This window comes from Nannospalax galili, unplaced genomic scaffold (genome assembly GCF_000622305.1).
Source record: "Nannospalax galili isolate Female #2095 unplaced genomic scaffold, S.galili_v1.0 scaffold95, whole genome shotgun sequence".
NCBI classification, from domain to species: domain Eukaryota; kingdom Metazoa; phylum Chordata; class Mammalia; order Rodentia; family Spalacidae; genus Nannospalax; species Nannospalax galili.
This window is the reverse complement of record NW_008342393.1, coordinates 4,648,364-4,669,399: the sequence shown is the minus strand read 5'-3', so window position 1 is coordinate 4,669,399 and position 21,036 is coordinate 4,648,364. Positions and strand designations below refer to the sequence as shown.

The following is a 21,036-nucleotide window of genomic DNA, read 5'->3' as shown; positions in this document are numbered from 1 at the left end:
TGTCCTCTGCGGGCATTGCACGACATGGGTACACTTACACTACATGCAGGCAATAAACACGTAGACATAAAATAAAAATAATAAATAAAATATTGAAAAAAATACATGCAGGTAAAGCACTCATATACATAAAATAAAAATGAAGTTTTTAAAAATCAGGTAAAACTAATTTACATCTCATTTAACCTAATACAGTCCCAAATGCCATTGCAACCTTCCGCATCTCAATACCCACGTTTCTGATGTCCACATACAACAAGCAGCAGTACTACACTAAATAGTGTGAACTTTAGCATCCCTCCATTCACAGGGAGATTTTCCTGAGGTCTTCATAGAAGTGGAGCCCCTCAGTCTGAACCTGAGGGGGCAGAGAGACCCCACGCACCCCTGAGCTTGGGGAGGTTGCATGAAGTGCTCATGAAATAACATTCCTGTTTCTGGGAGGCACCAGTATGCCTGTCCTGGCAGATTCTCACACCATCCCAGAAACAGGGATGACTGTCCCTTTACGGGAAAACTAGCTGTTGAGGCAGCTATGGTGTGCCAGAGCCACGTTTAAGCTCTGCCTTGGGAGGTGTGGCCCTGGGGGCTGAGGCCTGCTCTAGGTGTATTCTAGGGTCTGGAGAAGGGAAGGTGGTGAGGGAACATCTGGGCAGTTGGCCACGTGTGCAGTCTGTGTTAACTGTGAAGGTGGGGGCCATACATCAGGCCATCTGAGCTGGGCCGTCAGTAGGACTAGAGGTAGGGTGGAGCTCAGTGTAAGGTGGAGTCAGGGGTCAAGGTAGGGGTTAAGGACCACTTACTCTTTGTCAGGGATTGTGGGAAATGGGTCATGACTACTGTATAGATTCTTGCTATTCCAGGAGGGGCTGCTGCCCAGGGAGCAGAGGGGCATCAAGTGTATCTGTGACATTCCTGGCATGCTGTCGGGCAGCTGGGCGTTCATGTGTGTCCAGGCATGGCTCAGTGTCCTCTGCAGTCACGCCACCCTCCCGGCTACTTGTCTGGGCCACTTCCTTTCAGGCAGGCAGCCAGGCAGGCTCCTGTGTGCCCCTCCGAGTCAGCTGAAAGATGCTGCCAACACTCCAAGGCAAGGCCAGGAAGCAGAGGGAAGAAGGAGCTGGCTTCTCATTTTCCCACGCCTGACCAGCCTGGAAGGGCATGCAAGGTGTAGAGGTCTGCCTGCCTGCAGGGACCAGAGATGAGAGGGGAGCCAGCAGCCCCTACCTTAAGGGGCCAGGGACCTAGGGAAGCCAGCTTGATCAAGGCTGGCTACACTGAGCCTCTATCAGAGCAGGTACTGTGCAGCTCCCACGCTTTCCATGAGATGATGGACCTCCAAGTAAGGAAGAAACAGCCAATGAGAAATCAGAGGCATTCATTCACTGAGTAAAGAACCATTTGGTTACAGACTAGGCACCTAAGGAGCCATCCCTTCAGGGTTCACTCACTGAGCACATACACTGTGCCAGCACTGTCCCCTGCTAGCCTCAGTTGATGCTTACAGACTCAATTCATTAATTAGGAAGCTAATGGGTTTGGGGTGCCAGAATGAGACAGGGGTATAGAAGATAGTGGTAGAGGCTTAGTTTTTGCCCAGAGAGGAACTGCAGCCCCCTTAAGAGTTCTGAGCAAACAGAGGCTGGAGAGATGGCTCGGTGGTTGAGAGTACTGGCTGCTCTTGTGGAGGACACATGTTTGGCTCCCAGTACCTCCATGACAGTCAACAGCCATCTGTAACTCTAGTTCCAGGGGATCCAACACCCTCTTTTGACCCCATGAGCATTGTACAACATAGGTACACTTACACAAATGCAGGCAATACATCCATGCACATAAATTTTTTTAATAATTAAAAAGAAAGAATTCTGAGCAAATTCAGACAGACAGACAGCAGTGTCCCTCAGGTAGTCCCTCCAAACAGCTTTCCCATATGCCTCTGTACACAGAGGCTGTGCTGGGTTGGGGGCGAGGGCTTCTGGGGATGGGTAGACAAAATCCTGAATCCATTTTCAGGAAGACTTGTAACCCACGAGCCAAGACAGCATCTCCTGTTAGAAAGTTAAAAAAGATGTGAAGGGTCTCTACAGACCATAGGACCAAAAAGACCCTGGTCTCTGCTCAGCTCTTAGGATAGGTGTTGGAGCAGAGACCAAATGATTGATAGATTGACCACCAGCCAAGGCAGTAGTGTCAATGGGGAGTTAAGGGGCTGGGAGCTCCCGGGAGAGGAGAAACCTTGAAGAAGGTGGTGGGCAGGAGGCCCTTGTATACATTCTCGTGAAGCTGCTACCAGGAGACGGGCTGGGCCACATGTTCTTTGCTCATTTGCTGTCCCTCTCTATTAGGGTCCCCTCTTGGGCTTATAGTCTCAGCCTGTCTTCCCATAAAAATGGTAAAATATGAGACTCAGGCAGAGCAGATGTCAGAGAGCATGGCATGGCTGGCCCAGTCTCTTGTAGCCACCTGGGAAAACAAACCTCAGGCCTATACACAGCCAGCTGAGCTCCCCAGGCCTTGTGACAACACTCAGCTCAGGGAACATTCTAGGCTGGCAGATCCCTTAGACCTCTTCTTTGTCACTGGAGGAACACCAGGAGGGGAACATAGGATGGTCAGTCAGTCCCACCTCCAACCACTCTGTATGGGTTAGCTTCTCCCCAAACAGCCTGCAGACTGAAGTCCCTCCAGGGGGGTTGTGACAGTTCAAGTGTCCAGTTCAAGCTCTGCTACCCACTTGCTCTATGATGTTGGGCAAGTCCTTACACCCACAGACCTTAGTTTCCTTGTCTAGAAAGTGAGGCTACTAATCCAATCATCTCTCATGGTCAGGTCCTGTGAATTTGAGAAGACTGAGATGCCAAGAATCCAAAGGGCAGGCTGGCAGTCCCTGCAGCCTCCAAGGACTCTCAGAGACAGAAGGGGAAGCAGAGTCAGTGATAATTGTTGGGAAGAAGGCACTAGAAGCAATACATGAGCAGAGCAGCAGGAATTTATTCTTGAGCACTGATTCCAAGCACCCTCACTCCTCCCCACCCCATTCTTCTGCCTGTTCATTTAGAGCCTGAGGTCCAGGAAGGCCAGGAACTGGAATCCATGGAGGATGTGACCACCAGCCAGCAGCTCTCAGAGTGGTGCAGCTAGGGCTGGAACTAAAAGGGACAGGAGGACTAAGGGTGCCAAACTCCAGTCATGCCCACCCTGACCCTCTGGCCCCAAGTGTTTGGCATTTGGGGTACCGTACTGCTAAGTACAACTGCACATGGGGGCAGGCAGGTCTGTGTGAACTACCCCACTACCTGCCCTAGTCTTAAGATAGAGACCCCCTTATTTCTTGATAGGAGGCTTGCACTGCTCAGCTAGACCCACCTGGCAGGGCTATTAGTGCTGGTCCAGGATGAGGGGCACCTGAGCGCTGTCCACACGGGGAGGCAGCCGCTCACCCGTGCGCACATTGAACATGGGCAGAGTAGAGAGAGGCCTGGGCACTTCACGGTTGGCTGCCATCTGCCGAAGTTCCTCCGTGTTCCCATGAATGGTGCAATGGTGAACCATCTGGATGCTGAAAGCACAGGCAGAGGGTCATCAGCTCGAGAACTGGCCTCCAGGGTCTAGCCTCGCATGCAATCTTCCCAGCAGGTCTCATTTAGGAGGAGACTCAAACACATGATATGAATGCAGGAAACAAACAGGAAATTCTGGGGTGCCTGCTTGTGTCCAGTGACTGAAACAAGACTCTAGGGGTAGATAGCCTGGATCAAAACTGTGTATTCCTGGAGTGCTGCTCAATGCCTTGTGCCTCAGTTTCCTCACTGTAAAATGGAGATGATAATGCCTACCTTCTAGATGGTTGTGCATAGAGAAAAGGCAGCTTGGTGTTTGCAACAGTGGTCAGCACAGGTAAGAACTCAGAAGATACCAGAACAGGAATGGATATCCACAGGGGATGTATATACAGAATGTGGTATTTGCTGGCTTTATAGCCTGGTGGTGTGTTGCATTTTGTTTTGTTGTAAGACAGGGACTCATGTACCCCAGGCTGGCCTCAAACCCTGAACATATCGTGATTCTCCTGCCTCCACCTGCCAAATGGTGGGATTACAGGTATGCTTGACCATACTCAGTTTGTGTGATTCTGGAGATCAAACCCAGGACTTTGTGCATACTGGGCAAGCATTCTGAGCCCTGTAATCTGTTATCTTCTGGTGGCCCTCTCAGCTTCTTCTAGGACTCAACAACTTCCCTCAATACCAATTCCAGACACCAAGCCTCTAACCCTGTTCCTTTCTTTCCTCTTTAATTAGTTTGGCTAACCTATATCCTCTGATCTTCTAGCTTTTGACCCTTCCAGAAGCACTTTCTCGGTGCCTCACCAAGCCCTAGAATCTCATCATTTGAGTTCCAACCCCCAACTCAGTCACTTGACACTTTGTCTCTGTTTCAGACCAGAGCTCCCTGAGGCTGTACCCAGCTCCACCCTCAGCAGCTTGGAAACCTCAGCAGCACCAAGTGGCTTCAAGTCCTTCAGAAGGCCCTTCCTGAGCTCCAACTCCAGGTCCCCCTCAGGACACTCAGCTCAAATTACATATCACATCCTTAAGGCCTTGCTTTCCCTAGTACCACATAAACTGAGTGTGGAGGCACATCTGTAATTCTTAGCACTCAGGAGGCAGAGGCAGTAGAATCAGAAGTTTAAGGTATGTTCAGCTACATAGAAGGCCAACCTGGGATATAAAACCTTGCCTCAAAAAGAAAAATGTTTGTATTCTTCCATCCAGAGGCACAAAGACAGAATGGATGGAGGCTGTTAAGAGTCAAATGGTGGGTTTAAAAATGAGGAGGCATGCCTTTAACCCCAGCACTCCACCTGGGAGGCAGAGGCAGGCAGATCGCTATGAGTACAAGGCCAGCCTGGTCTACACAGTGAGTTACAGGCCAGCTAGGGCTAGAGGGAGACTCTGTCTCAAAAAGACCAAAAAAACTGAGGGCTTGGACTAGAAATATATGTAGCTCAGTGGTAGGGTACTTGTCTAGCATGTGTGAAGACCTAGATTGTGTATCTAGCACCACTAAATAAGTAAATTAATTAGTCTTGAGGATTCCAAATGCCCTGGAATCAATGCAGGTGTATATGTCGTCTCTGCATGAGCACTCCCCTGTGTAGCCCACCCAGCTACAGCCCTTCTCTGAATGACACCTGACACATCAAATACCCACACTGATGCCTCTGCCTCTCCTAAGAGGGCTCAATGGGGCCACTGTGACCCGCAGTGGATTCTGACCACCTCACAATGGCCCCCTGAGGACACCGCAGAGATAACTTTACTACCCCCTGAGCCTACAGCACAAGTCTGCTGAGGCCAACTGTGGGTGATTATCCTCAGTCCTCCCTCCAGTCACCCAGAAGGGGTGGCCCAGATCCCTATAAAGGAGCCTCTGAGGGAAGCAGGACCCAGAACGCAGCTCACCCCCTACCGAGAGTGACCCAGTGGACACTTCCAGCCACCACCCTGGAAGTCTTAGCACCCAGAGTCCTTCAGTCATCCCCAGGAGAGATGCAAAGAGACACGTTGCTGTCTCCCTCCACGCCCTTAGCCCCAGATGCTACAGTGGCTGGAGACCAAGAAGCCAACACATCAGGGGACCTAAGCAAGAGTGAGACTGAGACTGAGACTGAGACTGAGACTGAGTCCTGCCGCCGCCCCAAAACCAAGCAGAGACCCAGCATGTTGAAGGTGATTGTGAGAGCTGTGGCAGACAAGGGGGCATAAAGCCGTGTGTCCCTGGCTGCCTTGAAGAAGGCTGTAACCATCACAGGCTACGACATGGCCAACAACACCTTGCGCTTCAAGCGTGTGCTTCAGAATCTGGTGAAGAAAGGCATGCTCAAGCAGGTGACTGGCAAAGGCGCCTCGGGCTCCTTCTGCCTGGGTAAGAAGCAGCCTTCAAGTCCAAGCGCAAGGTCAAGAGAAGGCAGCGGAAGCAGAGGCCTGGGCAGCCCAAGTCTGGACCAAGTGGGAGCTGCTGGGTTCAAGAAAGCCTTCAATGGCTTCACAAGAGAGTTCGTAAGGTGGTCAAAGGCCACCACCATTAATAATGCAAATCAGGCAAGCAGGCAGGGGTGCCAGGCCTGCCACAGGCTCAGTGCAGTGGGAATAAAAACCGAACTTATTTCACACCTGCCTCTTGGAATCTTTGGGGTTCAGGGAGTGGGAAAGGAAGAAGGCTAGGAGGCTCAGAGGAGGGAGGCGTGAGATGGGTTTGGAAAGCAATGGTAGGATTGAAAGCATTCACTGGTATGGGCTACAACCACATCCTCTAACACAAGCAAAATTGAAGGCCAGGTTTCTGATTCCGTGTGTGTGTGTGTGTGTGTGTGTGTGTGTGTGTGTATGTGTGTGTGTGTGTGTATATGTGATGAGAGAGAGAGAAAGAGAGAGAGAGAGTGAGAGAGAGAACCTCTTAAGAGGAAATCTCTTAAGTTGCTTCTCAAGCCCTTTGTGCAGGATGGTGGCAGGTTCCCTTCCCTTATGCCACAATAGCCTCTTCTGTGACCAGAACATAAGAGAACAAGGTCAGGACACAGGCCCAGCCTCCAGCCAGCCCAGGGCCAGGACACAGAGGTCTTTGTTTCTCATGCAGATTACAGGATCCAACTCAACAATCTGGGAGGGGGGGGCTCCCCTCCCCAGCCCCCAGCTTTCTTCTACTCACTCAGAGGTGGCCATGTCTCTCTTCAGCCTGCAGAAAAGTGGGGGGGGGGGTTAGACCCAGTTTGGCCTTGCTCCATCATGTCCCCAGGGGTCTCATGTGTGGAAGTTTATAGGCTTTTGTCCAGAATCCCCTCCAAATTCCAAGCCAAGCAGCACTGAACCCCCAACTTCCTAGAAAAGGGATCTGACATTTCTTACAGTTGAGAACCCCATTCCCTACTAAGTGCGGTTTCCCACAGAGCACAAGCTCATTGCTCTCCCTGTGCTCTGACCCCCACACTCACCGTCCTTCCCTCCGGCAGCACATGATGTAGGCCAGCAGCAGGGTGAGCAGCAGAGCCACCAACAGGGGCACCAGGAGGGTGACCAGGGCATCTGTCAGGAAGTCTTGGCCTGTGGCCTCCGTGGGTGGGCAGAAGAATGGGTCATGCTCCAGAATCCCATCACCTGGGGTGGGCACCTCATCCAGAGGCTCTGGCACTGACTTATCCACCTGCACAGAGAGTCCAGGGCTGACCCAGGAATTGGCTTAAGGACCTTGAGGGGAATAAGGACAGAAGTCCTGTGGCTGCCCTATCTTTCACCCCCATGTAGCCATGTAGCTTTCCTCCTACCTGCCTCCCTTAGTTCATGTGACTTCAGAAAAACACTGGATGAGGAGCCAGGAGGGGCCCATTCTAGGAAGGGCAGGAATGTACAATGGTTAATGCCACTGATATATTTAGACCACATGAGGCTGAGTGCTTCAGTGGGGTGACTTGTCTCAAGGGGGCTTGGTTTTCTCAGCTGTAAATTCAGATTGATCATAGTGAACCTGTTCTTGCAGTGATTATGACAGTGAAACATGCTGAGGATTAGTGCCCAGCACACAGCCTTCAGGAGGCTGTCAACCACCAGGGATGATGGTATTGGACCTGAAGGAGGCCCCTCTGTTCCCGGGAGCAGAGCACACCATCAGTTCCCAGCCCAGGAATCAGGATCTCTAAGCTCCCTCTGGTATCCCCAAGAGCTACAATGAGCCTCTTAGGTTATGGGCAGGCAGGCTTTTTTGGTGACACCTTCACAGGTAGCAGACAGAGCTGTCACACATATGCCCTTGGAATGAGGGCTTTGGGAATCCTTGTTTGTTTTAGCTGTCGGGCTGGGCGCATTTAGGACTCTGGAGCTGGAGAGCCCAGGTGGTGATCTGTCGCCATCTTGTGGGCAAAAGTAAAACTTCAGGATGTGTGTGTGTGTGTGTGTGTGTGTGTGTGTGTGTGTGTGTGTGTCTGTCTGTCTGTCTGTGTGTCTGTGTGTCTGTGTGTGTGTTTTTATAATAGAGGGTCTAAACTGTCTGTCTGTCTGTCTGTCTGTGTGTCTGTCTGTCTGTGTGTCTGTGTGTCTGTCTTTCTAAGTTAGGGGCTACAAAGGCTGAGACCCAAACTGACACTATCAGAAAAAGAAATGAGTTGGAGAAATTAGAGACAGAGACTTGATGAGGGCCATGCCCCAACCCCAGGTCTGGAGTCAGGATTCCTCCTCACCAGAGACACATTGCACCAGTCAACACGGAAGTGGGGTGCCAAGCTGTCGTAGCAGGACAGAAGTGGAGACTGGCCCCGGGCACAGCGGGAATGGCTGTCAGGGGATGCCACCATCTTCAGGCAGGTGGAGAAGGGTGTGGCAGAGCCCACCTTGATGTATACCCTGGAGCAGAGAGAAGCCACAGAGCAAAAGTAGGTAGAGCGCTACTCTATAGGCAAGAATCTGGAGACAGAGTAGGGGGAGAGGACCAGGGGAGGCACACCAGGGCATTGTGGGAGAGGTCATAGCCCCAAGACTGAGGCTAAGGTAAGAGTACACCCCACTCTTATCTCCCAGGAATCTCTGGGATGGATATCATGTCTTATGGTGTGCCAATTCAGGGTAAGTAGGGTTTGGGCCCAAGAAGGACAAGGAGTTGGGGAGGAACGGACTTGTTGCAAACCTGAGAGGAGGGATGGGCACCAGGAGGGTATACAATGATGGTAAAGCCCCACCCACCACGAAATTGGAGACGCCCCTGTTTTATGCACACCCCTAGACAGCCAGGAAGTCCTCCCAGGTTGCCCACTTACCCTTCCTTACGGCCCTCAATGGGAAGAGGGACGCGACCTCCACGGTCCAAGGCAGAAGTAATATTGAGCAAGTGGAGCTCCCCTGGCTCCCAGAGGCCCCCCAGGGCAGAAAGGAAGCGATTGGCAGGTGTGGACGGCAGCACTTCCTCCACATCATGGCTGCGCACCAGGAACTCAGCTTGGTATGGCAGCCTGGGGCCTGGGGAAGCCAGCTGGGCACTCAGCTGCACAATATCCTATGCTCTACACCCAGGTCCTTCTAAGCCTCCCTCAAGTTTTCCCATAGCTCATGTACCACTTCTGCCCCCAGCAGCCTATATACAACATAGGTCAGGTTCCATGTTTCCTTTCCCAACCCTGTGACCTTAATGACTTTCCCAGGTCTCTGCAGTCTGTGAGCAGTACAGATAGTAATACAGCCCAAGGCTAGATCTCAGCTCAGATTTCTTTCCCTAAAACTATCAACATCACATCCTCCCCAATGCCTCCTCCTTAGGATGCCTTGGTTCCTACTACTTCCCAAGCCTCTCCCTTCCAGAGAAGGTCCTCCAAGACTGGCACAGGTGGGGAAGGAGTGGAACAGGGATGGAGGTACCTTCTGGGTCACCAATCAGCAGAATCAGCCTCTGTCTAGTGGTGTCAAAGCTGTCTCGATTGTAGGCTGTGACCTGGGGGGATGGGAAGAGGCCTGAGGGGTGGAGCTAAGGGGAAGTTGGTATAGCTAGGCCTGGCAGAGAGCACTGATGCACTGCAAATGAAATGTATGCAAATTGTATGCAAATGAACATGCATAAGCACCCATTCTCTCTGACAGGGCTGCTCCTAGGAGACCCCAGTGACACCCCCCCAGAGGCCCAAGGGTATCTGTGTTGGTACCTCAATGACCTGGCGCCCACGATCATCAGGAGTTGGGGTGCCATAGAGAAAGCCAGGGTTGTAGGGACCTCGCTGAGTGTAGCGTAGCCACCGGGGCAGGTCCGGATGTCCCTGGAGGTGGGCATGGTAGGTGAGGCGAACACTGGGTGGCACCGCTGATGAAAGAAAAAAGAGGGGATTCGAGGATGGACAAGAGCCCTGGGCATGCACACCCCAACCCATGTGGTCCCCCTCTCACCAATGTGCTCAGGAAGGTGCAGGAAGGTGGCATGTTCCAAGGGGTGCACAAAGATACGGCCTACAAGTGGGTGTAAGGTGGTCTGCTGGGCCTCAGTCCCTCTCAGTCCTGCAAGGAGACCTATAAATCCCATAAATCCCAAACATACAGACAGCTACGGTCACAGGCAGGGGAGGAGTCCCCTTCCCCATGGTGCTCCTAACACTGAGAGCTGAGGGCTCCCGTGCTGGCTCTGGGACTGTGGGAGGCATAGAGACAGATCCTGTTCTGCTGTAGTTTAGTAGGTGATAAAACCTAGGCTTTCATTGGCTTTGGATTCATGGGAAGGTTCCCTACATCAACCTTTTCACTCTAGATTTGGGGGTCACGGTAGGAGGGAATTAATGTTTGACAGAGAAAGGAATGTGAGGTGTCCTGTGGAATGTGAATGTTCAGGACACTTGGAAAAGAACCCCATGCTAAACATCTGGGAGGCTGGAGGAACCAGGAGCTTTCAGAGGGGTCTAGTTATTCTGAAACCCCAACCCCCAGGGACAAATATGGAACAGGGTCTGCTTTGGAGGCCAATAGGAGCCTAGCAAACGGGACTTACCCAAGCTGCCCCCGCCTTCTCTCTTAATGCCAAATTTAGCCTGGTCTGACAAAAGCAGTGCCCCAGCCAACTCATTAAAGGGCCCACGACCCTCAAGGACTGTGCAGTAATGCTTACCTGGGCCTTAGGACACCTCTACCCTCGGAGCTCCCAGTACCCATACCCCAAGAGCTTGGCTTCCAGCCCCTGCATCCTTGCCTGCCTTGTCACTAGCACCCCAAAGCCTTTCAAGTCCTGGTTCCCTCCCCCTATACCCTCCCATAAGGACCTCCTATTCTTCGACCTCATAACCCCTAAATCCCACCAGTTACCCTGAACCTCTCCCTGAAGAAGACCCCAACTTGCCCACAAGGAGAGGAATCCAAGTTGGTGCTGCTGCCATGGCTGCCCCAGCCTGGCCTGCCCAGTGAGTGACAGAGACAGCGGCCAGAAGGCGAGGAGGGAGGGAGGAAGGGAGTGGAGGAGGTGTGCAGAGCAGCTGGGACCAGCCTTGCCCAGCAATGCCTTCCTCTTCCATTCTCAGACTCAGGACTGAATCTGAGGTGAACACTGTCCTCATACACAGTTTTCCCCACTCCCACAACTGTTCCTTCCTGTTGGCCACAGTGGGGTTTATTTTGTTTTTGATTTTTGAGAGGGTCTCATATAGCCCAGGCTGGCCTCAAACTTGCTATGTAGGCAAAGATGATCTTGACCGCCTGATCCTCCTGCCTCCATCTCCTGAGTGCTGGGATTATAGGTATATGCCACAACGCTTGGTTTTATGAAGTGCTAGAGATAGAAAGAATCCAGGACTTTGTGCATGTTAGGCAAGCACTCTACCAGCTGGGCTACATTCACAGGCCTGCCTTTTCCTTCGTTTTTGTTTTTTGAAGCAGAGTCCCACTAGGTAGCCCGAGGTGCCCTCATTACAGGAGTATATCACAGTATGTTTTCTAACCACCGACCTGGCTACTTGGGCCCTCCTTAAAATCTTAATGGCTCCCATTTCCTTTGAGTTCCCAGCTCATCCCCATTGATGACTTTCTGGCCCTTTCTCCATCTTGCCATTTTGTTTAGAATCCCTAGGCTCTGGCCCCACTCTGCTCCTGCCTAAGTTACTATGGTTTTTAAAGTTTATTTTCATATGTGTGTTTTGCCTGCATGTATCTAAGTGTACCACTTATACACAATGCCCATAGAGGATAGAAGAGGGAGTGCGATCCCCTAGAACTGGAGTTACAGACAGATATGAGCCACCATGTGAGTGCTAGGAACTGAAGCTAAGTCCTCTGCAAGAGTAGCCAGTGCTCTTAACTGCTGAGCCATCTCCCCAGCCCTGTAATGTTTTCTTAATCTCGTGGCCTCCATCCAAGCTGTTCCCTCTGCCTGATGTTCCCTTCTGCTTTGTCCCATGGGCAGACTCCCACATACTTTCATAAGACTGCACAGATCCCCTCCTTTCTGAAGCCATTTCCTCTTCTGCCTCTTCCTAGGCTGGCTGGATACTGCTTATATCCTTGTGCCAACCCAGTCTTACATCATCATGACATGGTACGGGTACCTTGGTTTCTGATCTCACTCTCTTCTTATATCTGCACCTGGCACAGGGTCTAGCAGGTATAGGGGCTGGGTAACAACTTCCTTAACAGCAGGCAGAGGTGCCTGTCCCTCCCATCTGAGCCCCAGGCCAAGCATTCCCCCATGTGAAGGTCTGTTTGGATGGTAGCTGCTAGACGGAGACAGTTTAGGTGGAAGAGGTGCTCTTTCTGGCTCATGAAGTTGGAGCTAACTGCACAGGCTTGGAGTCCCAGCTTGACACTTCCTGGAGATGTAGTGTCAAGTCACTTGCCCTCTCTAGACCTCTGTTTTCACCACTACAAACTGCATGAGTAGTACCGGCCTGTTGGTGCCATTGTGAAGAATCAACAAAATACCAACGACAGCACGTGCTTAGACACCTACATCAAGGCAGGTGCTGAAGATGTACAGGTGAGTAAACTCTGTTTGACTGGGGCTTGTGTGATGATGGGAGAGACATTGGACCAGTCTGCCTCCATGCCAAAGGGCTCACATGCATTTATGAGTATTGACCCATTCTATCCCTACAGCCGTCCCATGAGACAGGCATTACGGTAGCCCCCGTTTTACAGTCGATACCACTGAGGCCTGGTGGTGTCTAACTTCTCCAAAAGGTATGCTGCTGCTGAACTGAATGGGAAGTGCACAGTCCAGTGCCCGGCTCCCTCACTGATAGCCAGATGATGGTGAACACCTCAACCCCTTCCTCCCTGTGCCTGTCAAATGGCCTGACCTTCCACTGAGAACAGGCATCAGGGTGCTCTTTCCCAAGAAAGAGACAATACCCCACCACTGCCAGCATTCCGCAGTCCTTGCTTTCTGTGAATGAACCCAGGTGACGTGCTAAAGGGGCTTCCCACCTTACCCCCAAATGTCCCAGCAAGGATACCTGGGACCTGCCCTAGATTAGGCCTGCAACTCAGGTGACTAGTGGGCAGGTTACTTAGTCCTTGGTCCTTCTCTCTCCCCACCTGACCACCACCCCACTTGTCCCTAGAGAATCCCAAAATTCCAGAGTCAGCATCCATTTGGGCTTCCAGGCAGGTGTTTATCCCCAGTTCACCTTGCCATCTCCCTGCTTGCTCAGAGATGGAGAGGGGAAGAGGCTCAGAGATGGAGGGGAGAGGAAGAACGGCTTGGAGGTAAATCAAGAATGGAAGGGCCTGGGAGTGTGCGGAGTGCAGAGCTGGCAGCTGCCCTGGCCCAGCTCCTGAGCCTCCCTTGTGATGTTATCTCCTCATGATGCCTCATGAGATATTTTTGGAGCCACTATCTCACACCCTCAGTTGTTTTAAGGTAGAATGTCTATGCCCCAGTGTCACCTCCCTCCAAAGACACAAGTCCCACCGAGGCCTATCCTTCAATGGAAAACTGACAATCGTTTCCCTTCCAAAATTTCCAAGAGCATCCCCATTCAGGAGAGACAAGGACTGTTCAGGAGTCCACTGGAGCCCTTGAAAACCTCCTCAGACCTAAGTCACCAAGGGACTGCCAGACCTCAGGACTGCTGCAGTAAACACAGCATCTTCAGTCTGTTGAGACTTAGGGACTGGGGTGGGGGTGGGGGTGTCACAGAGACCTCAAACTTCTTGTTTGGGAAACATCTTTTTTAGGAAACTGGAATTTATTTATTTATATGTGTGTGTACATGTGCATATGTGTGTGGTATATGTGCATGTATGTATGTGGGTATACATGCCTGTCCTAGTCCCTTGAGACAGGATCTGTCACTGAAACTAAAGCTAGGCTGGCAGCCAACAAGCCCCAGTGATCCTGTCTCCATCCCCCACAGCCCTGGGGTTACAGGTGTCTGTTACCATGCCTGGATTTTTACATTAGTTCTGGGGATTTGAACTCAGGTCCTCATGCTTGTACAAGTGCTCTTACCCACTGAGTCATCTCCCCAGCCCTTGTTTGAGAAACCTTTGAAAGAACACAGAATAATAAAATGAGCCCTTGTATAGACCCAGCTTCATTCAACAATTATCAACTCCTGGTCAGCCTCTTCCTCTATTCCCTTCCCAAGTTCCCTCTTCCATTTAATTTCATCTGACATTGTCTCAGCGTGCATCTTTAAAAGATAACTTTTTTATTTTATTATTTTTATTTTATGTATATGAGTGTATTGCCTGCACGTATGTAAATGCACCAGTGTTGTGCAATGCCTTGGAGGTCAGAAGAGAGCTTTGGATTCCCCTGGAACTGGAGTTAAAGACGGTTCGTAGCCGCCATGTGGGTGCTGGGAATTGAACCTGGGTCCTCTGCAAGAGCAGTCAGTGCTCTTAACAACTGAACCATCTCTCCAGCCCCTAAAAGATAACTCTTTTCTTTTCTTTTTTTTTTTTTCACAAGGTCTCCCTGTAGCCCCCAGATGACCTGGAACTTGCTGTGTAGGCGGGCCTGGATATTACAGAGATCTGCTCAAGTGCTGGAAATTAAAGGCATATGTCACTATGCCTGGCATTCTTTTTTTAACATACTCACTGTCCTAGTTTGTTCTTCATTGCTGTGACAAAATACTCTGACCAATACCAACTTGGGGAGGAAAGGGTTTATTAGGCTTACATCTCCTGGGTCACAGTTCATCAGGGAGCCCAAGGTAGGAACTCAGGGCAGGAACCTGGAAGCAGGAGCTAGAGCACAGGCCATGGAGGAACGCTGCTTACTGGCTTGCTCCTCTGGCCCCTGCTCAGCTTGCTCTCTTATCCAACACAGGCCCACCTGCCCAGGGGTGGCCCCACCCACAGTGGGCTGGGCCCTCCCACATCACTCATCAAGAAGATGCCCCTCAGACATGGGCACAGGACAGTCCAATAGAGGCAATCCCCCAACGGAGGCTCCCTCAACCCAGGTGTGTCAAGTTGACACTAAAGCTATCCAGCACACTCACAAAACATAATTATTAACACAATCAATACTCCCTCAATATCAAACTTCCAGTGTTCAAATTTCTAACTTCTTGTAAATTTCACATTTATCCTAAGGACACTGGGTCTTATTATGCTGCCCACACTGATCTCAAACTCTTAGGCTTAAGGGATCCTTCTGCTTCAGTCTCCCAAGCAGCCCACGCCTTCATCCTTGGCTAATTTCAGCCTTAATTTTATTTGTCTTTGGGTCTCATTATGTAATCCAGGCTGATCTAAAATTCATGACCCTCCTGCCTCAGCTTCTCAAGCCCTTGGGGTTACAAGTGAGTGCCACTACACACCACACATTTCACATTTTAAAAATAGATTTTTATTTTTTGCGTATGAGTGTATTGCCTGCATGTATGTAAGTGCACCTGTATTGTATCGTGCAATGCCTACGGAGATCAGAAGAGGGCGTCGGATCCCCTGGAACTGGAGTTAACACAGTTAGCCCCCCTGTGGTTTCTGGGAACCAAACCCAGGTCCTCTGCAGGAGCATCCGGTGCTCTTAACCACTAAGCCATCTCTCCAGCCCCAATTTTTTACAAATGTATTTCTTTGAGTCAGGATCCTAATAGGCAGATACATTACAACTGGTTGATAGACTTAAATATCACCAAGTCTATAGGCTTTTCATCCATCTCTTTCTCTTCTCCCCTCCCTCCCTCCCTCCCTCTCTCCCTGTATCTCCCCTCCTCCTTCTTTCCCTCACCCTCCATTCTTTCCATCCTCCCTTCCTTTCTCTAACTCTCTCTCCTTGCATGAAGGAGTCAGGTCAGTTCTGCAGTTTTCCACAATCTGGATTTGCTGATGGCATCTTCTTTGCCATGTTCCTCTGACCTCTGCACCATCTTATAAATAGTATTCTCTGTGCACCATTGTCTCCTGTAAATAATAGTTGGATCTAGAGACCTGGTCATATTTAGGTTCTTTCTTCTGCAAGCCCACTTTATAGGTGGTGGCAGGCTCTTCATCTGGAGACAGTGTGTACTGTCAGCTTTTACAGCTTTTGTTTTGTTTTGTTTTGCAAAATGGTGCTACTCAAATTTCAATTTCTCTGTTAGTCGTTCATCAGCTGGGATATTTCTAGATAGAGAAATTGTCCTCATGATTTGGTTACAAGGTATCACAGTTTATAGAGAAAACATTATAAATGTTTGACTCCCTATATTTACTGTTTTCAAAATAATGAGTTGATTCCCCAGCATCTTCCATACTGTGACGAATTAATGCCTTTGTTTTCACTAAGAATGTAATTATTAATTTATGGTTTACACATATTTGATTGCTTCAATCCATCACAAATTGCATCCCTCCTGATGTTCAGGGTGTCCCAGCTTTAGCATTTTATTTAGGCCTCACCAGTTGGAGCATGTGGTCAGGGGGGAATCGGTCAGGTCTCTGTCTCTCTCAGTCTTATCCCTGCCTCACTTTTTCCCATCAGCGTCCATTTCCCCAGCTTCCTAGCCCATTGCCCATCCCGGTGAATGTTAAATGAATGAATGAATGAATGGTCTCCCCAACTCTGCCCATTGCACTCCAGTCCGTGAGTCAGTCTCCCCAAGTCTTTTGCTCTGTAAGGACCATATTTTCTTCAACTGCATCTGAAACGCAGATTATACGTTGTCAGGAGGGACAAAGAAAAGGCATTCTCGTTGTGATCTGATTCTAGCATCTGCCTCCCGAACTCCTCCCACATTTCTCCCTATCCTCTTCCCCGCCCCCAGCATAACAACAAAGAGTGCAATGGGGTCAGTCCACCACAAGAGGGCGCCTTCGCTGGAGCGTGTCCTCTCCGCGCTTGCGCAATGTTGGCCCGGAGCCGGGAGTGAAGAGACTGGAGGAGCCCGGCTGCGCTTTGCAGTCCGGGTGGGCGGGGCGTGGGGGTGGGAGGGTGGCAGTGCACGACCAAGGGGCATGCGTACTGAACGCAGCGGTTAACGAGGTGACGCCGGAGGACACCCAAGGCTATGAGCCTTGTGTCGTCCTCTTCCCTATCCAGAAGATGTCGTCTTCCTTACTGTGAGAAGGAGTCGCGTGGGGGTAGGGGATTGGACGTGGTCTCCACCCCTCCCCCACCCACCCGTCATCTGTCAGCCCTTTGGCTTCTAAGGACTCTTCCTACCCCTTCCACACACAGACGTTTTGGGTGCCACCCTGAAGATCTGGATGTAACCAGAATTGCTTCCCAACACCCTGTCCCCATTTATATTTTTCCTTTGTCTTGTACTGGGTCTCCCTGTAGCCCCAGCTAACCTGGAACGCTATGTAAAACAGGCTGGACTTGAACTCACAGAGATTCGCCCACCTCTGCCTCCAAGCCGAGGTGCTGGAATAACCACCCCAGCTTGTTTTGTTCTTAAAGAAGGGTCTCATATAGCTCAGTCTGGCTGTGTAGCTGAGGATGACCTTGAATTTCTGATCCCCTTGCCCCCAGTGCCAGAGGGTCAGGATCACACCCAGGGCTCTATGCCTGTTAGGCAAGCACTCAACCAACTAAGCTACATTCCCTTTCTGTCTACAGACTTCAGCTCCTCCAAAAGCTCCAAAATCTGAGTGCTAAAGGCTATTCTTGGCCAAACTTTTTAGATGACATGAGAAAGGGAGGGACTACCCAGGGTGCCACAGCCATTTCCACGGAGACACTTCCTCTCTAAAGTGGGGGTAAGAAAGATCAATGAGTTAATGGAGGGGAAAGTGCTTTGTAAACTGTAAAGCTCGGGAGAAAGTATGGGCTCTTTTATGTATTTATAACTGACAATGCAAAGCAATAGTTGGCCAGCCCACCACAGGGCCTGAGAACTGAGACAGGTCAGCTTTAAAAGGATTTGGAAGGACCAGAAAGAGAACACCAACTCCCTCAAGGTCCTCTGACCTCCAAACTCACACACACACACACACACACACACACACACACACACACACTCCAAATAAATGTACATTTTGCAACACCACCACACCTGGCATTAAAGAGTTATTCAATTTTGGGGGCTGGAGAGATGGCTCAGTGGTTAAGAACACTGGTTGTTCTTGCAGAAGATCCAGTTCAAATCCCAGCACCCACATGGCAGCTAACGACTGTCCTTAACTCCAGTCCCAGGGGATCCAACAGCTTCTTCTGACCTACTTGGGCATTGCATGACACGGGTGCACTTACCTACATTCAGGCAATACACACATACACATAAAATAATAAAGATAATAAAAAATTTAAAAAAGAAAAGTTATTCAGATAATCTTGTGAGGAAAAAGACATCTTTGCCCTTAGCCTGAAGCACAGAACACATTTTTGTATCAATTTCAACTCAAAAGAGGTACAAGCTAAAGTTTATGTCACAGCTTCCATTAGCCCAGAATTGAAGCAACTAGCTTACTCTGTGTAGCTTGCCTGCATGTATGTGAGTGCACCCGTGTTGTGCAATGCCATGGAAGTCAGAAGAGGGCTTCAGATTCCCCTGGAACTGGAGTTGACGGTTCGTAGCTGCCATGTGGGTGCTGGGAATCGAACCCGGGTCCTCTGCAAGAGCAGTCAGTGCTCTTAACCGCTGAGCCATCTCTCCAGCGCCATGTTATTTTTATTTTTTATGTGTATGAATGTATTGCCTGCATACAGTAAGAGCACCTGTGTCATGCAGTGCCCTCAGAGGTCAGAAAAGGGTGTCAGGTCTCCTGGAACTGGAGTTACAGATGGTTGTTAGTTGCCATGTGGGTGCTGGGAATCGAACCCGGGTCCTCTGCAAGAGCAGCCAGTGCTCTTAACTGTTGAGCCTTCTCTCCAGACCCCAGATTTTTTTTTTTTTTTGTCTTTTTTGAGACAGGGTCTCCCTGTAGCCCCAGCTGTCCTGGAACTCACTATGTAGACCAAGCCTGCCTCTGCCTCCCAAGTGCTGGGATAAAAGGCATGCACCACCACACCTGGCTATTCTATTTTTTTAAATTATTTTAATTTTATGATTTTGAGTGTTTTGTCTCCATGTGTGAAAGTGCACCACTTGCATGTGATGCCCACAGAGGCCAGAAGAGGGCTTTGGATCCCCTGGAATTGGAGTTATGAAGTGTTATCTGCGATGGTGCTGGGAACAAAACCAGGGCCCTCTGCAAGAACAGCCAATGTTCTTAACCACTGAGCCATCTCTCCAGCTCCAAAGATTTTTTAATTGTATGTGTATGCACGCGTATGTGCGTGTGCACGTGCTTGAGGAGGTCAGAGGCATTGGATCCCCTTTGGAACTGGAGTTGACAGGTGGTTGTGAGCCGCCTGACATGGGTGCTGGGAGTCAAGCTGATGTTGTCTGCAAGAGCAGTTTGCTTTTTCAACCACTGAGCCATCTCCCCAGATCGCTAAAAAATTATTTTTAAAAGAAGGATTGAAGGTCTGGAGAGATGGCTCAGCAGTGGAGAGTGTGTACCACTCTTGCAGAGTTCCTATGCATGCAAGTGTGTGCTTCTGCATGCTCATGTGGATGTCAGGAGTGGATTTCATGTACCTTCCTTTATTGCTCTCCACCTTATTTTTTGAGACAGGGTCACTCACTGAACCTAGAGCTTGCTGTTTTGGTTAGACTGGTTGGCCAGCAGGCACCCTGGAATCTGCTCATTGCTGCACCCCCAGCACTAGAATTACAGGTGCATGCCCTCACACCTGGCTTTTATGTGGGTGCTGAGGATTTAAACTCAGACAGGTCCTCATGCTTACATAGTAGGCATTTTATCTACTGAGCCATCTCTCCAGCCCCTATATTGTTAATGTTATTAAGGAGCTCAGTTAGGTCACTGGACAAAGGTCAGTATCTAAATACAAACAAAATAGGAAGTTCCACAGGATTTTTACATACTAATTACTCATTAAAACTTATATTCTTTTAAAAATATTATTTACAAGTGAGGATAACCTAGCATTCAGGAGGCTGAGGCAAGAGAATCATAAGTTCAAGTCCAGCATGGGCTACATTGAGAGTTCAAGGCCAACCTGGTCTACATAGAAAAACCCTGTCTTAAAATAAAATGAAAAAAATGTAAATGTTCACAATAAACTTGACATGGCGGTGCACATCTTTAATCCCTGCAGTAGGGAGGGAGAGGAAGGCAGATCTTTGTGAGTTTGAGGCCAGCCTGGTCTACATAGGGAGTTTCAGACCACCCAGAGTTACATGGTGAAGCTCTGTCTTTAAAAAAAAAAAAAGTATTCACAATAAAAGTAATATTGTAAAAATAAAAAAAAACATCCAGGGAAAAATGTACATAAGATGTTACAAGATATTTATGAATGAAGCATTAACTGTTATACTCTATAAAAAGAATAAATGGAGAGAAGTAAAGGAGGGATGAGAAGCCCCAATGTCGTTCTCAAAGACAATTTTCTCCACATTTATCTGTCGATTCCACATGCTCAATAACTATCTCAATAGGATGCTTCATAGAGCCAGGCAAACTGATTCTTAGCCTCACCCAGAAGAGCAAAGGGCCAAGAAAAGGAGACTGCTGAAGAATAAGGAAGTAGACCTGCCTCTAAGAGACACTGAGACTTTCTTTGAAAGCAGTAGTAATTAAAATAATGTGGTATTGGTGCTGGGCTGGACAAAGGGATCAATAGAGCAGATACAAAGCCAAGCATATGTGGGAATTTGATTTATGATGGGGGTGGCATGGCAACTCAGGGAAAGAAAACAGACTATTCAATAAAAAGTGTTGGAACAATTGGCTTTTCATATGAAATGTCTTTATGCCATCCCTAAATATTAATTCCAGATGGACTGAAGATCTAAAAGTGAAAAACAAAACTTGAAAATAATTAGGAGGAAATGTAGATCTAAGAGTAGGAAAACGTTTCTGACACAAAGGACAACTCAGAAAAGATTGACTGATTTTTATTGTGTTATAATCCCCCACCCCCCAGTCCAAAAGCCCTCTGCTATAAAAATGGCATTATGAACAAAGTTAAGACAAGTAACAGCCTGGGTGGCAATGTTGGGAGCACATAAAACAGATAAAGGGTTTGTATTCGGAATATACAAAGACCTCCCAGATATTAACCTTCTAGGGGCTGAGG

The 21,036-nt window shown here is 49.4% G+C and overlaps 1 protein-coding gene and 1 pseudogene across 7 annotated transcripts; one reads left to right on the top strand and one right to left on the bottom strand.

Moving 5' to 3' along the window:
- Positions 1 to 1,830: 1,830 nt before the first annotated feature.
- On the bottom strand, positions 1,831 to 10,947 carry Sgca (sarcoglycan alpha). 7 transcript variants are annotated; one of them, XR_003850391.1, is made up of 11 exons: positions 10,861 to 10,947; positions 9,924 to 10,043; positions 9,686 to 9,840; positions 9,405 to 9,477; positions 8,810 to 9,008; positions 8,237 to 8,399; positions 6,998 to 7,206; positions 6,715 to 6,741; positions 3,370 to 3,562; positions 2,777 to 2,835; positions 1,831 to 2,051 (listed from the first exon to the last, which is right to left on the bottom strand). XR_003850391.1 is itself a non-coding variant. In XM_017799459.2 (10 exons), the coding sequence occupies exons 1-9, from the start codon at positions 10,895 to 10,897 to the stop codon at positions 3,382 to 3,384; spliced, it is 1,164 nt and encodes a 387-aa protein (XP_017654948.1). In that variant the 5' UTR covers positions 10,898 to 10,947; the 3' UTR covers positions 1,831 to 2,051; positions 3,370 to 3,381. The 7 variants fall into 7 exon arrangements, 6 of the variants coding, with proteins under 6 accessions (XP_017654948.1, XP_029421941.1, XP_029421942.1 ...); XM_017799459.2 differs by lacking the exon at positions 2,777 to 2,835; XM_029566081.1 differs by lacking the exon at positions 1,831 to 2,051 and having other exon boundaries at positions 2,719 to 2,835.
- LOC103738380 lies at positions 5,343 to 6,162 on the top strand (annotated as a pseudogene).
- Positions 10,948 to 21,036: the final 10,089 nt, after the last annotated feature.

What these genes read in the sequence shown, in the direction of transcription:
- Sgca (XM_017799459.2), bottom strand. Translation starts at nt 10,897, where the DNA reads ATGGCAGCAGCACCAACTTGGATTCCTCTCCTTGTGG. An exon ending in ACTGGTGCAATGTGTCTCTG is followed by an intron (nt 7,207 to 8,236) that starts GTGAGGAGGAAT and finishes CTCTCTGTGCAG; the next exon opens with GTGGATAAGTCAGTGCCAGA. An exon ending in AGAGACATGGCCACCTCTGA is followed by an intron (nt 3,563 to 6,714) that starts GTGAGTAGAAGA and finishes CTGTGCTTTCAG; the next exon opens with CATCCAGATGGTTCACCATT.